The sequence below is a fragment of the Branchiostoma lanceolatum genome, chromosome 10 (genome assembly GCF_035083965.1).
Source record: "Branchiostoma lanceolatum isolate klBraLanc5 chromosome 10, klBraLanc5.hap2, whole genome shotgun sequence".
NCBI classification, from domain to species: domain Eukaryota; kingdom Metazoa; phylum Chordata; class Leptocardii; order Amphioxiformes; family Branchiostomatidae; genus Branchiostoma; species Branchiostoma lanceolatum.
The window spans coordinates 8,875,581-8,894,689 of NC_089731.1; the positions used below are offsets into that span (position 1 = coordinate 8,875,581).

Below are 19,109 nucleotides of genomic sequence, written 5' to 3' on the forward strand. Positions count from 1 at the left end.
GTAACAAAAGACCGCGTTTCTCCCTCCGTTCTTCGTAGAAATTGTTTGCTTCCTCACTGTGCCTCAATGGATACGGAATGTAATTATAAAAGATACGTTCCTTGAAAATGCTACATTGCCATCGCCTTGATTCATGACGTACCAAGTCCATGAGCATGTCATCAACAGACTGCTGCAGTAGTCATCCGCACAAAGGTCTGATGAGTTGACAAGACCCTCCCACAACGTCACCGCAATTTGTATTCTCCAGTAGCAGACGGACCAGAGACATCTAGCTCCCCGAGACACAGGACAATCAACCAGCGCGTTTGGGCCGCTGCCAGGATGACATCGATTAACCGAGAGGCCTTTGAGGGACAGCGGTGTAACTACTGCGGCGGAAATCCTCTGCATTTGCAGAGTGCTCTAATCACAGTTGCGATGCAAGATTCAAACCTTTCTAATATTTAACGCTGAAAAGACCTTTGAACACAGGTCTATACTGTGACACTAACCTAGCCAGATCTTCTACCAAACATCAAGCACTAGTGTTATTACCCAAATGGTCTTATCAAGCAGCTGCAGTTTCTTATGGTTTTTCTCTAATCATAATTACGCAGAACTTCCTAAAGTTTATTACATTAAGAACTATAGGCTTACAGCGGAACGATGTCCCGATGGGACTAATGCTTGATTAAAAGGAAGATTCGTGGAGGTTATCTAAGCCACGAGATGCCATTTACTGTGTTAATGAAAGCGGTGTGATTACGGAGAGGAAGTTTCTTTAATAGTATTGGAAGCACAGGATGTGGGCGCTTACAGAAGCCATTAGTTCTATCGACTTGTAACGACGTCTGGTCAAAATCTATCTCCAAATGGTTCTTTGGAAAGAAGAAGAAAAAAAGAATTCAGTTTAATGTTTGTGAATTTTTAGTCTTAAGTCTTAATCCATTGTGACAGGATTGGCACAGCAAGCACATTATGCCATATAGAACAATAATTCATAAAAATTGTGAAATAACTGAACGATTGTGTTTTTTTCTTTTTTAATTTGTGGATGACGTGAATGTGTGTCCAACTTAAGAACACACGAGTACAGTAAACGTACTTTCCATTTTGTTTGACACTAGATATCTGAGTTTGTCAATTCCTCTGTCAATTTTGCAAAGATTGGGGGAACTATAACATCACGTAACAGAACAGTCCACAACCTTTACATATAGTTTAAGAGGGCAAAATGTGAAACTGAAAGTACTCAAGCATTGTAATTAATGTGACACTAATGGGGATCTAAATAGATTAAACAAACAAACAGAGAAACAAACTAACAATTGTTCCTGCTGTTGTATAAAGTTAAAGGAAAGCAACGTTTTGGGCTGGGAGCCACATGAATCTGTCCCCCTCATAGCGACGTTCGCATTTAACAGTCTGCAAACTCCGGCATCACTTTGGACCACATCAGAACTGTTTTGTTCAAGATGGGCGGACTTTTGTATCATATTGACAGCCCCAAGAGATACTAACTAAAACTAGTACACCACAATGCCAAGAATCAGCCAAATGGGTCTATAAGACGGCACGCTGTACCCGCAAGCGAACCGCTGTAGCATCAAATTGCCTCCATAGCTTTATGGCACTCTGTTAATTTACTACAAATTGATCCGTTTTGTGTTGCGGGCTATTATTTCTGAATGCTGGAATTCCACAGCAGTCTCTGGTGATACATGGGGGAGGGTCACAAGAGGACGGTAGATAAAAGGACGACGACTTCTCAAGGAAATGGGGATTCCTTCAAGTGGAATGAGGCGTCTTCTTTCGGCAGACGCAAATCCCCAGTGGTACCCGTAATGGCAAAATCACTTTTATCTACCAGTTGATTGTTTTTTAACACAAAAGGCAGGCTTTTTCATTGGAGAAGATGGTTGCACCAGGTGCATACAGAAAAAACCCACAGAACTGAAGAGAAAGACCGGGTTTTAGCTTCTGTTTCACAACGTACGCACACATCCGGATGCGCGCAGGGGATTGCTGTCAAACTAGAGAAACGACTTGACGCTCATCCGGAGCTGCATCGCGTGTTATGCTTCTACAAGCCTGAAATTAGCCATGGCGTTAACCTTCGTCTGAACCTACCCCCAGCAGTCATAACATCCTGCAGCTGTGTTTATGCAAATCAAATGCTCTTTACTTGAAGCTAATAGCTATAAGTTAGTATAACTCGTATACATATCTTATCATTATCTACTGTCCACTACTGTAACTAGAGTTCCACGAACACATTATCTTCGCCAAATAATCAAGGCTTATTGTGGAGAGTGATTAATATCTACATGCTTATCACCCCCTGCAAACTTAATCATACACCATACCGTTTGAAAGTTATGATGGGGGGGGGGGATGAGTCCAGTCTAGATAGGGATAAAAATCATTTGGTGGTACAGGACTAGTATATGTGTATAGTGTGCTGATATATGTTATAACGGGTCATCAAAAAAATTGAAAGTAATAATTAAATGGTACAGTCAATATATATGAATAGAATAAATCTTTATTCCATATCATACACATTTTGCAAGACATAGTACATGTTACTTTTCCATACGGTGCTAGGTGATACCTAGCAGTGGTGCAGTTTTGGTGCAGTGTACTCTCTGAGCAGAGGAGTGGGTCCGGCTGGTTATTCAAATGTTTTTAAGTGTTTTGTAAGGTTTTCTATTTTGTTCCCTTTCCGTTATGTCTCAACCCGTGTGTTGGACAAAAATGCCGAAACTGAACACCAACCGGACCCACACATCTGCTTGAATTGTAGTGAGACTGTCCCATTTGTTTATTTATGTACCCCATCTATTTATTTATGCTTCTAGGCAAGGCCTTCTGCTGGCCTGTTTCGGGAACCCTGTCACATGCCCCATTATGGAATGTAATGGATTTGCAATTATCCTTACTAATTATGCAGATTAGCCCGTTTTCTATATTCAGACATCGATTGTGCAAAGCACCATCTGAGCTCTCTACATACAAAACTTCACGACAATCTCTTCACCCCTTCTCAAGTAATACGTGTCCGAATGTCAAAACAAAAACACCCACTGCAGTTCTGAACAAGCCGCTAGGGGGCCCAAACTTACAGAACTTACTTCTTGTGGCATGAACTATCTACCGCACAAATATCATGCCCATAGCACTTTCAGAAAATATGCCAGTAAATTTTGAAGCTCCGCTGCAGTACCTTAGGTACTTGCTAGAAGGCCGATTATCGAACTTGACCTTCCTTTCCGTAAACCCTACCCATCCACTAAATATAATACAGATCCATCAACAGCTTCTTGAGTTATGTTGTCCACAAGAAAATGCACATCCACACAAAGCCCGCTGCAGTACCGACGGAAAATGCCAGGAGCACCATTTTTGAACTTGACCTCCGTTTCTACAACATCTACACACCTGCAAAAAATCATGAAGATCCATCAACGTTTCCGTCACTTTTTTTGCCTACATACAAACGCACGAAAATTAAAAGTCCGCTGCAGTACTGTTGAAAAACGCATGGTGAACCATTTTTGAACTTGACCTTCCTTTGCACAACCACTACACACCTACCAAAAATCATAAAGATTCATCAAAGGTTTCTTGAGTTATGCTCTTGACATACATACAGACCCACCAAACAGCTGGCTCAACCGAAAACATAATCTACCCCGAGTACTATAGTACTCGGCGAAGATAATAAAGAAAGCATCACACAGCGTAAACTATGAAGGTCTTGATGTTTAGGACACATACTTGACAGTGCGTTTCATTATAGCATGATATCCACCAATGACAATGATTAAGAGGCGAGTAGGTCAAGATGTAGGTTGATGCCCCCGCACTCTTGCCAATGGCTATAAATCCGCCTTTGTCATGGTTTAACTGCTGAATCAAGCTTTATTTTTGACCGATGGGTGGGTAGAAATAGATGATATGTCCCTGACACTCAATCTTAAAAGTGGCAAGGTAGTCTTGTGGTTAGGGTTGTTGACTAAAACCTAAAGGTTCTGGGTTCGAATCCCTAGCAGGCCCTAATGTTGTAACCTCACTCGACTCAATGTGAAATTGAGTACCAAGCTTCGGCTAGGGACGTTCTCTCGGATGGGACGTAAAGCCACAGCACGAGCACATTGAAGAACTCTCCACAGGTATTTAAATGAGTAGGGATCCTTCATGGTGTGAATGGATCAAATTTAAACCTGTCTGGTCTTAATCACCGTGTACCTACTGTACAAAACTAGTGTGTTACTCCAAACAAAAAGATTCTGCAGTTATTATTGCTACATTTGTACTTTCACTCAATATTTTGTTGAATATGTACAAAAAATTGATCTCTTATAAAGCTCACCTTATTTTGTTAACACTATAATATTCATAATCAATTCCTTGAGCCACACATGTCCCAAAACCTAGTTATAATGTTCATTACAGTAAAACGTCATTAGATGACCACTTAATCTTGCGGCTTATTAAGCCGTTTGAAGAGAAGTCAGCGTAACGTTTCTAGGAGCAAGCAAGTTTTTAGTTCAACCTGACATATTTGGGTTAACAAGACAAACTGACCACAAGAGGTTGCATTATAACCACAATACTTTAACCACCCATGTTTTTCCTTATCCCAATACAATCATCTCAGCAAATGACCGAACAGAGATTCAGCTATCCATATCTATCGATTTAAACATTGTGATTTTCACAAAACAGTGTGCTATGGGAATAATGGTGATACATTGTCCATACAAACTAAATGACGGAAGCGTAAAATAACAGAAAAGGATTATTGGAAAAAATTACAATGGTACACACGTAGAAAACATTGACAAAATCCTCTATCCTTTCTAATCATGGTATTCAAAGGCTTCAAAGAAGGGTGTTATATTGCAGTAATCTTTTTATTCATTGGAATTACAAAATGTAGGTCAAAGATATTATGATGAAGTTACCGGGCCATTTTACATGCAGGATATAAATGAAAGATTCAAGTTCAACTCATGCCAACCCCAGCTTGCATGCATAAACAGTTTCTTTACATTCAAATACTAAAATTGTATAATTCACAATATTACTAATAGTATCTTAGCCAGTTAAAATCTGTTGTCACGTCCTGAAGCCTGTTCTCATTATGAAATTATGTCCAATGCTTGGACTTTGGAATCATTACTTAATCATTACTTAATTATTACTTAAAGTAACTATTACTTAACTTGCTTATTACTTAAACTCCTCTTTTGGACTCCCTGTGCTAAAAGGAGAATAGGTCCCCCATTCCTTACCTTAAAGAAACTGATTGAGACTGAAGCAGGTTCATGTGGAAGACTTGAAGAATTGAATTGAATTGTTAGGGAATACTGGTGTATGTTTAAACTCTTTAATAGAGTAAGTCAATAGAAGTAGTTGTAGTATTACTTAACCAGATCCTGCAAACGTACCAAAGCCTGTTTGACAAGTGGGCTTGGAAGAGGCTGTTGGTAAATAGTACAATGAGTTATATTATCTACTACCTTATCTACTGTACCAGCTACAAATGTGTTGTCCAACAGTGGACAATACAGTAGAGCTGTAAGAGCCGTCACCAGCCTGAAGAGTGTTTCACACACCCGTCCATACAGAGAATGGTACACAAAGACTGGGGATGTTTTGAGTGAGCTACACCTCCTACACAAGTCCAGGAGCAAGGATTTATCTTTCTCTATGAGAGCAAGAATCACAGATGTGTCTATAGGAAGCTCTTGAAAAGATGTTGAAGAGGCATGTTGGTGAAGAGTAGATGTTGAAGTATCATGTAGGTCACTTTGGGCATCAGCATCAACCAATGGGCTGCCTCCTACTGCCTGGGTCAGACTAGGAGCTGTGAAACCTGCCAACTCCACCCCCTCTTCATAGGTGTTAGTTTCTCCCTTCTCAAAGACAACTTCAGTCTGTAAAATATCAACACAACACTTTTGAGGATAGATGTATCGCTATTTTCATTTTCTGAGCATTGTGAAGTTTATAAAAGTATACAAGGGTGTTTGGCCAGGAAATGGAAATATCAATAAGCAGGAAGATGTCATCTAAAAGGAATGTTGGTTTTAAAATCTACAGAACCTAACATACAGGAAGTGACCACAAGAAACTAATATCTGTCACATGTAGTTTATTAGGTTCATGAACAGTAAAAAAAATTATTTTCATGTATCACAAGTTTTAGCAGACACCATTCACATGTATTACCAACGCATTATCAATGTACTGGAGGATTGTTTCAACTTCAAACTTAAAACAATGCAAAACCCTCCTTACCCCTTCTACTGCAAAATCATATCCATGCAAAACTAACAAAATGTACAGTAACAGAAAAGATAACACTCACTGTTATCTGTCCATCTGGAAACACATCTTCAAGGTCAGGATTCCCAGTCACAAGGTCGTGCAGGAGGAGGATGCAGGGGTGCCACTTCGTCTCACCAGATGACTGGAGAAGGAACTCAACTGCCTCATGGAGGGCCAGGGTTGGCTGAATACTCACTGAGGTTTCCTGTTTGTTGTTGCTAAGCAACAGTACACAACTTGCTGCAGTTTGTCTTGTGACCTCATCTTCATCCTACATTGAAAAATAACTATTATGGTTTCTGAGTTCAGAACAAAGTTTGAATAAATAATGAATATATTACAGTATATATCTACGTATACAGTTCAATTCTGACTTGGCTGGAACACAAGTTTCAGAATGAAACATTGAACTGAAACCACATCACAATTTTCAGCCATGCTAAATTAGATCCAGTTGAATTGTTTTCCTATTACAAGCATTTCAACTTTGACATTCGCTATTGAAGGTCAAATTATATCTAAATGTTTCATGTGGTTAAAGGAACCATTATATTCTATTGACTACAGACAAGCTAACATAGTTTCTCTTTCAATAGCTAGTTTTGTATGAGTGCATGTGCACAAGCATGTATGTGTGTGTATGTGTGACACTGTGCTTGTGTTTTTTTTGTTGTCTCTATCTCGGTAAAGGAGTGAATTCTGTCATCTTTGATTGCCTTGATGCATTAGGAATAAATGTGGCATTTACTAATTTAGCCCGCAAAGAGTTTAGATGTTTGAATATGGGGATGCAAATTTTGCTTCTTTCTACAGCCATGCATCTCTCTTTCTGCAGATAGACCCCCACATGTGATGATGTCATGCTGTTGGCCTTTACAGACATGCCTTATCTGTGTTTATGAATTGACTCACTCATAACCCTTGAAAACAGCTTGGGCTACTTGATGGACATCTATTATCATTAGAAACATCAAGTTAACGCTTAACCCTCCGTGAAGACATAATCGTGTTAGAATAGACCAGCACTCATCCAACATCTGTCAACTCATGATAACATCATTGTTTTCCAAATGACCTTTTCAGTGGGTCTGAATAATTGAAGACTTGAGGAACTTGGTGCTTAGGACAGGCAGTCTGGATTGTGTAGTCTGGAATGATTATTTATTTAGGATGGGAGACAAGGGGTAAGCTCTTGCTCTAAGCCCCCTGTTGATATGCTGAAACATTGTGGATTGTACCCATGGGACGAAAACAAAGGACGTAACCTGGGGACTGCCGTCATGAAACGTTGATGCTCTGGTGAATTTACAACAATGATATTTACAAGTGGGGTCATTTCAGTGCATAAAACAATATCTCCAGAAAAGATGATGTGCATGTACTATTTTGCAGAGTAGGAGTAAAATCAATGCCCTGGACAATATACTAGCCTGTGTTACACAGGCTATTGCTGTCAGGGGCTGATTCTAGGGCCTTAGCAGTGGCAGGGCTGCTAGAAGCTTGATTTAGTTCAGCTAAACAATATGCATGTATAGTCTTTCAGGTACATTGTGCATTGTTTTGAACATAATCATATTGGGCCATTTCATATCATATTGATCTTCATACAAAATGTATATGATATGTATGGCAAATGTCATAATTATCAAGAAGAGTTCTTGAAGCTTCCTGGAATTATAATTTATTTGGAACTTAAATTGTCTTTCAATCAATCTTTAAGAAGTCACCAGTCTGTCAGTGATTGGGTTTAAAGAGTCTTCCATTGACATACATGTAACAGGGGTAAAATTAAGGGACTTTTATATGCCTGGCTTCATTGCTATTTAATAGTGTCATTCGTTGAGATGACAACAAATCAAAATGTACTTAGTCCTGCAATGAGCACATCTAACATTAAAAGTGGCCATTTTTCTCTCAGTATTGACAAGTGTTTCATCACTATTTGCCTCCAATTTCCATCACATTTCCTTCCTGAATACACACTAAATTTCCAAACCCAGTCACTAAGACCAATTCTGAAGCATTGACAATTCATGTGGATGTGTTAAAAAAAGTGATAGCGTGTACATATTGTGTAATAGTTTAGTCTACTTTGCCTAGTTTGTGTCCCACATTGCTTTGGAAAAATCGATGCTACTGTCTGTCTGAAAAATTGTCTAATGTTTAACTTTCGTACGATGACAGAGTCAAATATCTGTTATTATTACACAGCACAGATTAATGTAAGTTTGGTTGCCATATTTGATAGTAAATATATCTCTACCAAATACTCCCTACCAAGTACAAAAATATTTCTGAAAATAAAGTTGCGCCTTGTTTGTTTTGCAGAACCAGTGAACCACCACGAGGCAAAACACACCCGTTTTGTACAGTTAAAGTACTAACGGCGTGAGACACTCATGCACAAAGGGAAGGACCCCCTCTTATCAATACATCTAGTGGGCTTTTGCTGTCTAGCTTTCCTTGTACTTTCCTTGTACAAACAAATAGCAACAACAGAATTTTTAAAGCTGGACATAAACAAAACAAAACAAAACTGGACTAACCTGCAGCAGGGTGAGAAGTGCTCTCCACAAGGTCAAACTAAGATCACCAAGCAGGCAACCCTCATCCTCTAACATACCTCTCACAGCAGCAAGACCCTACAGGAAACAACATAGTATAGAAACTGACTCACTAACAAGGATTCTGGTGTGTAACTAGGTAGAAAGGTTTGTATCAAAAAGAGAAACAAAGACAGAAGAACACAAAATAAAGGTTGGTACACTGTATGTTGACCAGAAAAAATGAATGTAAAGTTTGATGATAAACAGTACTGCATCTTCAATATATATCAATGACATGAAGATGGTCATGGTTTGATATGCATTCATCAAAATACAACATGTTGAACTGATTCAAACACACGAAAAAACAGTGAATTATGGAGTAAAACATTTGAAATACAATATACATATCTGTTCAAAGTAAATGTTTGTGCCATTGGTTAACTTGACATGTCAACACAGGACTTTATTTTTTTCATAAGAAACTTTCAAATGTCATGAAATGCAGTTAACACAGCAGAAGCACATGTGTTTGTTCGTTTCTTTGTTTGCATTGCATACCCGGTAAACTACCGCAACACACAAGGTTTGTACTGAGGAGTTCTTGACAGATTTATTGATCCACTCACGCCAGGAAGGACCCCTAATCTTTTTTTAGGAGTGTGGTGGGTTCTTTATCGTGCTTGAGGTGTGGCTCTCTTTAAACGCAGGTCCTCCATTCAACGTTCTAACTGAGGGATGCCCCTAATCGAAGCTAGATATTCATTTCTACCTTTAGTTAGCAGAGTGACGAAATTGGTGTAAAGTGCCTTTCTTTATGCCTTCCAACAGGGATTTGAACACATCAGTACCTCCAGGTCATCAACCCTAACCACGAGGCCACCTGAACGTTCACTAAGAGTGATACATGGAACAATGGTCTCAAGGGAAATACACATGGCTGGAGCTAAATGTCTGTAATTACAGCCACGATTTCTCACTCTACACCAGAGTATCATGATGTATGGCTACAGAAACACCCATGTGGAAAACACTGTCCATCTTACTGTAAAATCAACAATGACGTATCACACAACATTTCTCTTACAGCTGCAGCAGAGCGAATGACCTACATAGTCAGGAAGGGGACTTTGAAAAATAGGGCTGAATGGTAAAATAGATCAACTACATGTACTGAACAATAAAATCATATCCAGTTGCTTGAGTAACTGTTTTTTGGCGTATTGTGTAACCTTCATCGACATAACATTGATGTTTTGTTTTTTGTCCTTTTTTTTTCTTTGTTCTTTGAAGAACTTTAAAGACCATAACTCTGTATCACTACCCGTCCAAAATGTACATTAAAAGTACATGAGGCCAGAGTACAAATTGAATCATAATATCAGGTAATCCCGTTAATTGCCTTATTGTTCTTTTAAGAACAATATGTATAGGATCAACTTACATTTGTATATCAAAATATAAATTGGTCCTGTACATATTTTTGTATGATTCAACGATTCATTCAATGACCAATGTAAAACACACACAAATGCAATTAGGTGTAATTTGAAACATGAAGAAATATAACAAGGCGATAATGACTATGCTGACCTTTGCAACAGCTTGTCTGACCTCCACATACTTCCCAGGTTGGGCACAGGCAAGCATCAGTCCAACCCAGTCTGTAAGACACTCCAAGACCAGTATATCCACCTCAACCTAATAGATTAAAGTCAAATAAAGGACATTAAATCACTGGGAAACTTGTTGGCAACAGCTCTTGATTGCAACAAACAATTTTGACTCCTGAAAATAATGTTTACAAAATGTTCACATTGTCACAAAATATGCTAAAACTCAACATCTCCTTGTCCTACTATTATATTACACATGTGGTAGCAAATTAAAACTGTCAAGCAAGACATAGACACTGCTTGTATGAGTCTAGACTGCCACAAAAACCATGTTTTATACATGTAAATCAACAAAGTTCTTAACACATAACATACATCATCTATGCACTGCTTTGCTCATAACAATAAATTTGTGAACATCTTTGGCACTAAAATCGGGGAGCTCTAAAGCATAATTGAAGACCTGCAATATTGGGACCAGGTGGTAGTGTAGTATTGACTGTAATGATTATGTAGGATGATGGCGGGTTTACTGGGTTAAAAGCACAATTAGCCCCATATATCACTGTACAACACTTATCTGAACAGGACATGTTGACTGGTACCTTATCAGGTTAGGTACCAGGGTGCAGGACAATTTTTGACCTGAAGAACTTTGCTGATTTAATTTTGGCCCTTATTCCTTACTGCTAACTTCCTCTTTGATAGCAAATTTATGGTACTTCAATCTTAGAAACCATAAAAAGATATACTGTATTTATTATTATATCAAAGTGCAGAAATACATAGGAATCAATCAAGTACCAGGTACTCTTTATTTCTTCTTTGATCACATTTGCTACATTTGTAGCTCATAGTTTTTATGTATAGAAACCAGCAAATACATATATCAAGTTAAAAGTGTCCTTTGCATGCACACAATGCAAACATATCAACTGTTACATTCAAAACTGCCCCAAACTCATGATTATGGGACCTGAAATCGGGAAATCTGGTCTATGTGGACAGGTGGTCACTCTACATTGTGGACATGATTCTTTATGCTTGTGCCAATAGGAACATCTATCTAGTAAGTGAACACCAAATAGTGAGCACATTTACCAGGCAGTCCTTACTAGTAGATTCAACCTGGGTACTTTGCCTCTACATTAAAGCAAAAGACATGATAGAACTTTTACAAATATTTCTTCCACTCACAACTTTTCAATCTCATTCTAGATAATCATCTGGAATGGTACCAGTGCTTAAAAGGTTGTGACAAATCTAATTACATTAAAAAGACCATTGTATGACATGTGTTTACTTGACCTAATTTCTTCTGACAATCTTATTGTGACTGATGGGTGAGATAATGATTATGTATGTCGGGGTTAGTTTTCATTGCTTCAAGGCATGTCAATAATTAACAGTCACCATGTACCTCAAAACTTGCTAGCTTTTCTGCAATGTGAACAGTACATGTATGTATGTGATATCCCAATCTTGTAACATTCATTTGGTAAAAACCTTTCTTGGACATCCGCGACAAGGCTCAAAAATGGCCTCAAACAAAATCATTTTCTCTTACATGTAACAACCACTCTACATAAACTACTGGATATACAGCTAAAATGGGACTGGAAGCAATCCCCATAACCCTTACTGTATACAAGTAGGTCAATATATCAAAGAATTTCTAGACCTTAGAGCAAATTGTGTGAGTGATACGTTGGACTCAACATGTTGATTTACTCATATCTTTTATTCATATACATTTATGTATAGGTTAATTCATTTGCATATCTACTTGACTATATATAAATATAGTAGAACTTACGAAAGTTGCTGTACTTTTGTTGTGTCAATAAAGATTTCTAAGGCTAGACAGTCTTATGACACTTACCTGTTGGTCTGATGAGGTGTACAACAGATCAGCTGTGATAGAGGACAGAGAGACTAGAGCTGACTGGAGCTCTGGTTTCATGGTGCTCTCCTGACCTAGTCTAACCAGGGTCTGTAGCAGATCTCCACAGGTCACCTGAAAAAAATTATGATAAAAAGAGGTCATACTTGAGCTATCCATGTAGCTGTGAGAGGGTGTTCAGCACCAAGGACAGGTAGTTTTAACTGTGTGGATAGTGTTTGGCACCAGAGTAAGGTGTGTTTACTTGAGTGCAGATGGCATTCAGCACCAAGGACAGGCATGTTTATCTGTGTGTGTAGATAGCATTCAGCACCAAGGACAGACATGAGTTTCTGTGTGAATAAAGTGTTCAGCACTCAGGCAGACATGTTAACCTGTGTGGATGTGGTTCAGAACCAAGGACAGGTATGCTTGCCTGTGTGAGGATGGTGTTCAGCACCAAGGACAGACATTTTATCCTGTTTGTGTAAATGGCATTCAGCATCAAGGCAAACATGTTAACCTGTGTGCAGATGGTGTTCAGTACCAAGGACAGACATGTATACCTGCATGCGTAAGGACAGAGGACAAGTGTGCTTACCTGTGTGAGAATTGAGTTCAGCAACAAGTACAGGTATATTTGTTTGGATGGTGTTCATGATCAGTAACAGGGACAGGCATGTTCACATGTGGATGGTGTTCAGCACCAAGGACAGACATGTTTGCCTGTGAGTGGATGGCGTTCAGTACCAAAGACAGGCATGACGTTTACCTGTGCATGGATGCTGTTTAGCACCAAGGGGAGGCGTGTTTCCTTACTGAGTGTGGATGGTTTTCAGCACCAGGGTCAGCTTTGCCTGTAAAAACTTTTATATAAGCAAGAGGTACAGTTTGTCAAATTTGGAAATATAACAATAGAAGACATACCTGTTTCAATGATGGAGTTGTGATGGCCCATGGGAATGGTTTCAGTGGCATCACAGTGCACATCAGCTGTAACAGATGAGGGAGGACCTCCGAGTTCCTCTCCGTCTGCATCGTCATGGCAACTAGCTGCTGAATGACCCTATCTTCTGTGCACAGTCTCAGCAACGGGTGAAGTCTTCCACCTATCTCTATGTCCATGTCTCTGGAGTTGCTTAAAAGTCTCTCTTTGGTTTCCAATTTATTGACATCTTGATCTTTTGCTACAGTATCTGCTGTTCCATCCACTTCTGCTTCCAGAGCTTTCCCGTTTGCTGTTGGACAATTTTGCTGTTCTGCAATGTTGCTGTTGAGAAACTCCAGTGTCTTCTGCCTGACTTCGTAATGCTTGCTGGTGAGAAGCTTGAGCAGAAGTCCTGCTGGTTTGACTACACTGTTTGTGATTCCTTTGCCTGAGTGTGGCAGGCACTTCAGAACAAACTGGGCAACGCCAACATTCAAGGCAGCAGCACCACAGATATTACTAAAATCTTCTTGAGGTTCTGTACAAAGTGTCTCCATTAGAGTTGTACGAAGCTTCTGCAGTTGATGAGAGCCTTCTCCTACGCTGCTGTCAAAAATAAGGAACTCGACCGTCTCAATATAGAGTGCCCTTGTAACAGCACAGGGATTTGATCTTGACCCAATCCATGAAAGACTTTTCAGTGAAGGGTACACCTCTGACTCAAGATCTTCTTGCTTTACGCCAGGAATGTCTGCGCAACAGTAAGTCTTGATCAATCCTTGAGCTTGCAGGAGAATGCCATGGATGGAATTCTGAGAGATGCCAGGGGTATCTTCAATCTGTTGTAGGAGTTTTCCTATGTTAGAAGCAGCCTGTCCAGCTGGGATGAGTGGTAGGAGTGCTTGTGCAGCCATGGCTCTTGTCTTCATGACGGTGCTGTGGGCACACTTCTGGACCAACGGGACAAAGGCAGACATGTTTAACGTAGAGGAGGCCCCATCCATTGGGGAGGGGTACAACTTGGCTAACAGGATCAACACAGGGTACAGGCTTGGGTGTAGGTCTACGCTGCTCTCACAGGACTGGATTCTCTCCACTGCCAGCTGGAGTTGGTCTAGAAGGAAGGGATGCAGGGAGGGAAACCTGGCGAAAAACTCTCTTCCTGACATACAGTTCCTCCTCGCGTGTTCATCCTTTCCTCGTTTGACCCCAAATATCCTTGTCATGAGAATACTGAAGAGGAGTGTGGATGCGTTACGTATGGCCCAGACCTCAGAGCCAAACCCGAGAATGGTTACTTTGACTCCATCAATGATGTATGGGAAAATGTTTTCCCCAAGTTTTGCGTTCTTGAAAAGAGCTTTGAGGATGTTCAGGGCATGCACGATTGGAACTGTGTGCTTGCTGTCCGTAGGCAACGGTAAGGAGGATGCTAGTGAGAGGAGCTGTCCCATGGATGACTTGAGTTGTGCGTGTTGATGTTCCTCTGGCTCGGTGGTCAACACACACTCAAAGAACAGCGGCAGCCCGGCACTACGCCTAGTCGCACACAGACTACTGTCACTGTAATCGTGAAGGCTTGTGAGAAGTCCAGTCAACCAATCACGGGGAAGCTTTCTCAAGTCTGGGATCTCGGACCTCCACAGGCGGTGGCAAAGTTTAAGGAAGCCGTCCTTTCCCTTCTCAAACGCTCCCAGGTGCCGAGCCTCCAGTAGCTGCGTGGTGAAGTAGTCCCCTATCTTCAACACCTGCTGAACAGAAAGCAGACCTTGGCGATCATCATCTTCTTCATACAGTGGAGCTTTCTGGGCAAACTGTCCAAACAACAGAGAGATCTCCATCAAGCTCCTCCAACAGCAGATGAGTAAGGCTTGTGATGACACTGAAGAAGGTTCCTGAGACGTTGTATCGTCATCTTTTCCAACTGGCTTCAATGAGACTTGAGTCACCGCTTCGTCGAGTGTAGCACCTTCTGGTATGTACCCCTCAGGTGCAGCTGTCTGTACAATAGGTGACACGATACTAGACACTTCACAACAGATAACAATGATTTCATCCAAAAGGTTTCCCCATTCTAGCTTAGGAACCAATGATGCCATATCTACATCAGCCAAGAGAGCCCTGATACAGTGTATCACACCATATATTGGACAGTTTGCTGCAACTTCAAGCAGATCATCTTTGCTGTGTTTCAGTAATGTTTTCAGTTTCCCCACTAGAGATGCTAGGATGCTGAATGAGTTAGTCACATCATCTTTCACACTCTGCTCTAAGCTTGCAGTGGAGTGGCTGGGCTTTGCAAGCTTGACCATTTGGCTTGAATTCTCAACTAGCTTCCATTCTTTTGCATATAGAGAGTCCACAGAATGCTGAAGAAGAAGCCTGAGTATGTATGCAGCCGTAACACTGTCGTGAGGATTCACACTTCCCATCAATGTCTCACAGATTCCAAACAAAACAGCACAGAGATGATCATTTTCCTTCAGATGTACAGAAGAGCTTGAAGTGTATTTAAGGATCAAGGTTAAGAGTTCTAGTCCTAACTGTTTATTTGGCTCATAGGTGTCTGCAAGGCACTCAAGTAGGATGTGGAAATGTCTGGAAGTGAACACGACAGACAAAGGGAACACCTCTGCAATACTCTCGGACGATGTGTGGTAGAGAAGATTTTGTAACATGATCGAAAGCAGACTAAGGCACGTTGCTTTTCTCGCAAAGGATGCACCGACACCGATACCTTGAAACAGCATTTCAAATACTTTGCCAAGAAATTCTTTGTACTGTTTCAACTGCTTTGCAGCCTGGGGTGTTTCTGACTGCGGTGTTTCTTTGGCTGACTTTTTCTTTTGCTGTCGTAGGCTACGTAGTGCCGCAAAGCTGCTGTCCCTCACACAGATGAACAGTTTCTTCAGGGAAGAGCACGTTTGCTGTCTGAAGGATGGGGATTGGCTGTTCAAGTTGTACTTCAGGAAATGCAGGACCAATGAGAGGCGATGGCCTGGAATTGGATCAGTCTGCTTGTGAGATTCACACAGTAGTGACAGAGAGCTGAGCCTGACTTGATCCTTGCTGTGCGTCAGTGCTTTCTTAAGCATCATCTCTGTGGCACTTGAGTGAGTTTGTAGGTTCTGTATCCTGAGACTGTGGGCAGTTTTGAGGCAGGCAATGAGTCCACACAGGTTGGCATCACTCTTCTTTGATAAACTTCCTTCATCGGTTGTCAGTCTACCAATGATGAAGTCCATGCTTTCAGGAGATGTCTTTAGAAGGCCAGATAGGCAGTCACTGATAGTTTGCCTGTTCACAGAGGTACTTGTATTACAGAGAAGATCCAAGACCGGGTCTATCCATGACTCTTGCCATTTAGAAATGCCTTCATCATGGGACTGACTTGTGAGTTGATCTTTGTGGGACTTTGACAGCTTACCATGCAGTTCTTTGGCATGTACCGATGCTGTCACAGCTTCTGAACTCATGAGAATGAGTAGACGGGTAACAATCTGAGGACAGAGTTGGAGGATCTTCTGTGCTCCTATCTCTTCTGTCAGACAACACAGGGCTACATATTTTCCTCGTTTGTGCCAGTCCTCACTGAGCACCTTCTTAGTAAGGTCCAACAAATCAGCATCCTCTCTGACAGGACTGTTGGAAACCTTTACATGACACTTAAGGACGTTTCTAAAGATTTCTCGACACTGATGCCGAATACCATCCAACGGGTGATCCCAATTCTGCCAAATATAGCCTAGCACTTGCTGCGCTGGAGAAGAGGGTAGTATCAGCTGTTTCCTTATGTTCTCTTCTGTTGCACTTCTGGCAAGTTCTAGTGCCTTAGCTGACCAAACTGTAAGGGCATAGGAGCCATGCAGAACTGAAGTAGAGTCCGACAGCTTGTTGCATAGACTAAGAATGTCTGGGAGGATTACATCAAACAGCAAACATTTGTTTTCGAATGTTGTTGATAACATCTCTGGATTAAGCTTAGCCAAGATACCTTTACAAAGACAGAGGTGGGAAAAACTTGGAAGTTTGGCATCACAACTTTGCAGGAATGTTTTGAGGGGGCTTAACTTGATGTCATTTACAAACTCTGTGGAGTGGTTTGGATATAGAAGAGCAAAGATTGCCTTCACAGTCGCTTCATTGTCATTTAGTAGGAGGGTTCTGATTGTAGCTGGCAAGGCAATGCCAGCTGAGCTGTGACAAGCCTGCAGTACAGAATTAAACTGCAAGATGGCGTGCAGTATACGTGTGATGTCTGCAAGCAGGTAGCTCTCTTGATTATCATGGTCAGTAGTAATCAGAGCCAGGATATCAGCTTGACATTTCTGCAGCAGGGCTGTCAGTAGCTTTAGGACTGTGGTGCAATCCTGCATGGCCTGAGATGACTTTGCAGTGTTCTCATCTTTAGTATCTACCAACAAGACCTCAAGAGTCTCCTTCACAAAATTCAGAACAGCTGGAAGATTCTGGGCAACAACTTTTGCACCCAATGGGAAGTTTTCTAGCAGAAGACCCAAAACATTTATACTGTATCTCAGCCTTACAGATGGAACAACTAGTAAATCCTTAATCTGTGCGGACAGCTTGTCGACTGCCTGTGTTTTTAACTCAGGTGGTAAACCTTGCTGCATACTGACTAATGTGCCACGAAGGGAGGAGTGTACAGTACATTGTAGGTACATACTGACAAGAACATCTACACAGACAAGTGTTTGGGACTGAAGTGTGGTATCAGAGGCTGCTTCCTTCAGTTTTGCTCCCACAGCAAGAGTTTTCAGCATTATCGCTTGCTGTGTGACGTTGCTGTTTTCAAGACATTGCAGGAGGAGTCTTGCAGGGCCTGGCACATCACTGACAGCCTCCAACTTGTTTCTGAGTGCTTGGTATACAGATGTTGGCTCCTCCATGTTGGTTACATGTAGGTCGCTTGCTTGCATACTTTGGTGCAGGACCTGTGAAAGAAAACAGTGTGTTACTGAGAATATAAATGTTTAATGTTCAAAGAGATGATTCATTTTTAGTGTACAGAGTAATGAAATACATCTTTAATGTCATGAAAGTTTATGGCCATTAATGCTAAAAACATCAATAACTTCTAGATAAATTGATCCATGATTCTACTGGTATACTCTAACATCTTTAAAAGTTAATCTATTTGTGACAAGTCAGGGGACCTAGGATTTGAACTCAGGACCTATGGCTGACAGTATGGCTGAGTTCCCGTGAGGCCAAACAAACACCAGGGTACCATATGCATTGCATCACTGCGACGCCACAACTTCTCTTGAAAATATATTTGATGGACAGTTTTGCACAACTGGTTAGCATTTGAGGGTAAGTTTTCATGGTATAAAATCTTTATTCCTGAGATAATGACAATTGACATCTCAGATGTTTGCTCACTTTTACACCAGTGAGCAGCGCCCTCGCTACTTCTCTGTGACTTAATCTACTGTACAACGTTACCTGTCTGGAATCTATTTTATGCTAGCTCCATTCTACTCATCTGGCCGCTTCGCCACTGGATATATTAAATTTCCAGGATACAGTCTTGGAGGAAGTTACAGTAAACTTTGGACGAATCTTGCAGACGTGCCCCCCTCCCCACTCAGTCTACGCTTGGCTCCAATACAAGGCAATGCTTAACACTCCAGGTAGTACAACAAATTCCGTACTTAACCGGGACCTTCAAGTCTACAATGAGCTTAAAAGGACTTACGTCGCTTTTCCTGAAAGTTTTTATCGGAACTCTTGAAACCATGCCGCGTCGATTTTTACCAGGGCGCCGCCATCTTGTCGCTTGGCATAGTGGG

General features: G+C 40.9%; 1 protein-coding gene across 1 annotated transcript; it reads right to left on the reverse strand.

Annotated features, from left to right (window-relative positions):
- Positions 1 to 4,581: 4,581 nt before the first annotated feature.
- LOC136444028 (tRNA (32-2'-O)-methyltransferase regulator THADA-like) lies at positions 4,582 to 19,105 on the reverse strand. The gene is made up of 7 exons (XM_066441437.1): positions 19,016 to 19,105; positions 13,293 to 18,248; positions 12,366 to 12,500; positions 10,461 to 10,568; positions 8,868 to 8,963; positions 6,362 to 6,592; positions 4,582 to 5,927 (listed from the first exon to the last, which is right to left on the reverse strand). Exons 1-7 carry the CDS (start codon positions 19,055 to 19,057, stop codon positions 5,412 to 5,414), a joined length of 6,084 nt encoding a protein of 2,027 aa, XP_066297534.1. The 5' UTR covers positions 19,058 to 19,105; the 3' UTR covers positions 4,582 to 5,411.
- Between the last annotated feature and the right edge of the window lie 4 nt (positions 19,106 to 19,109).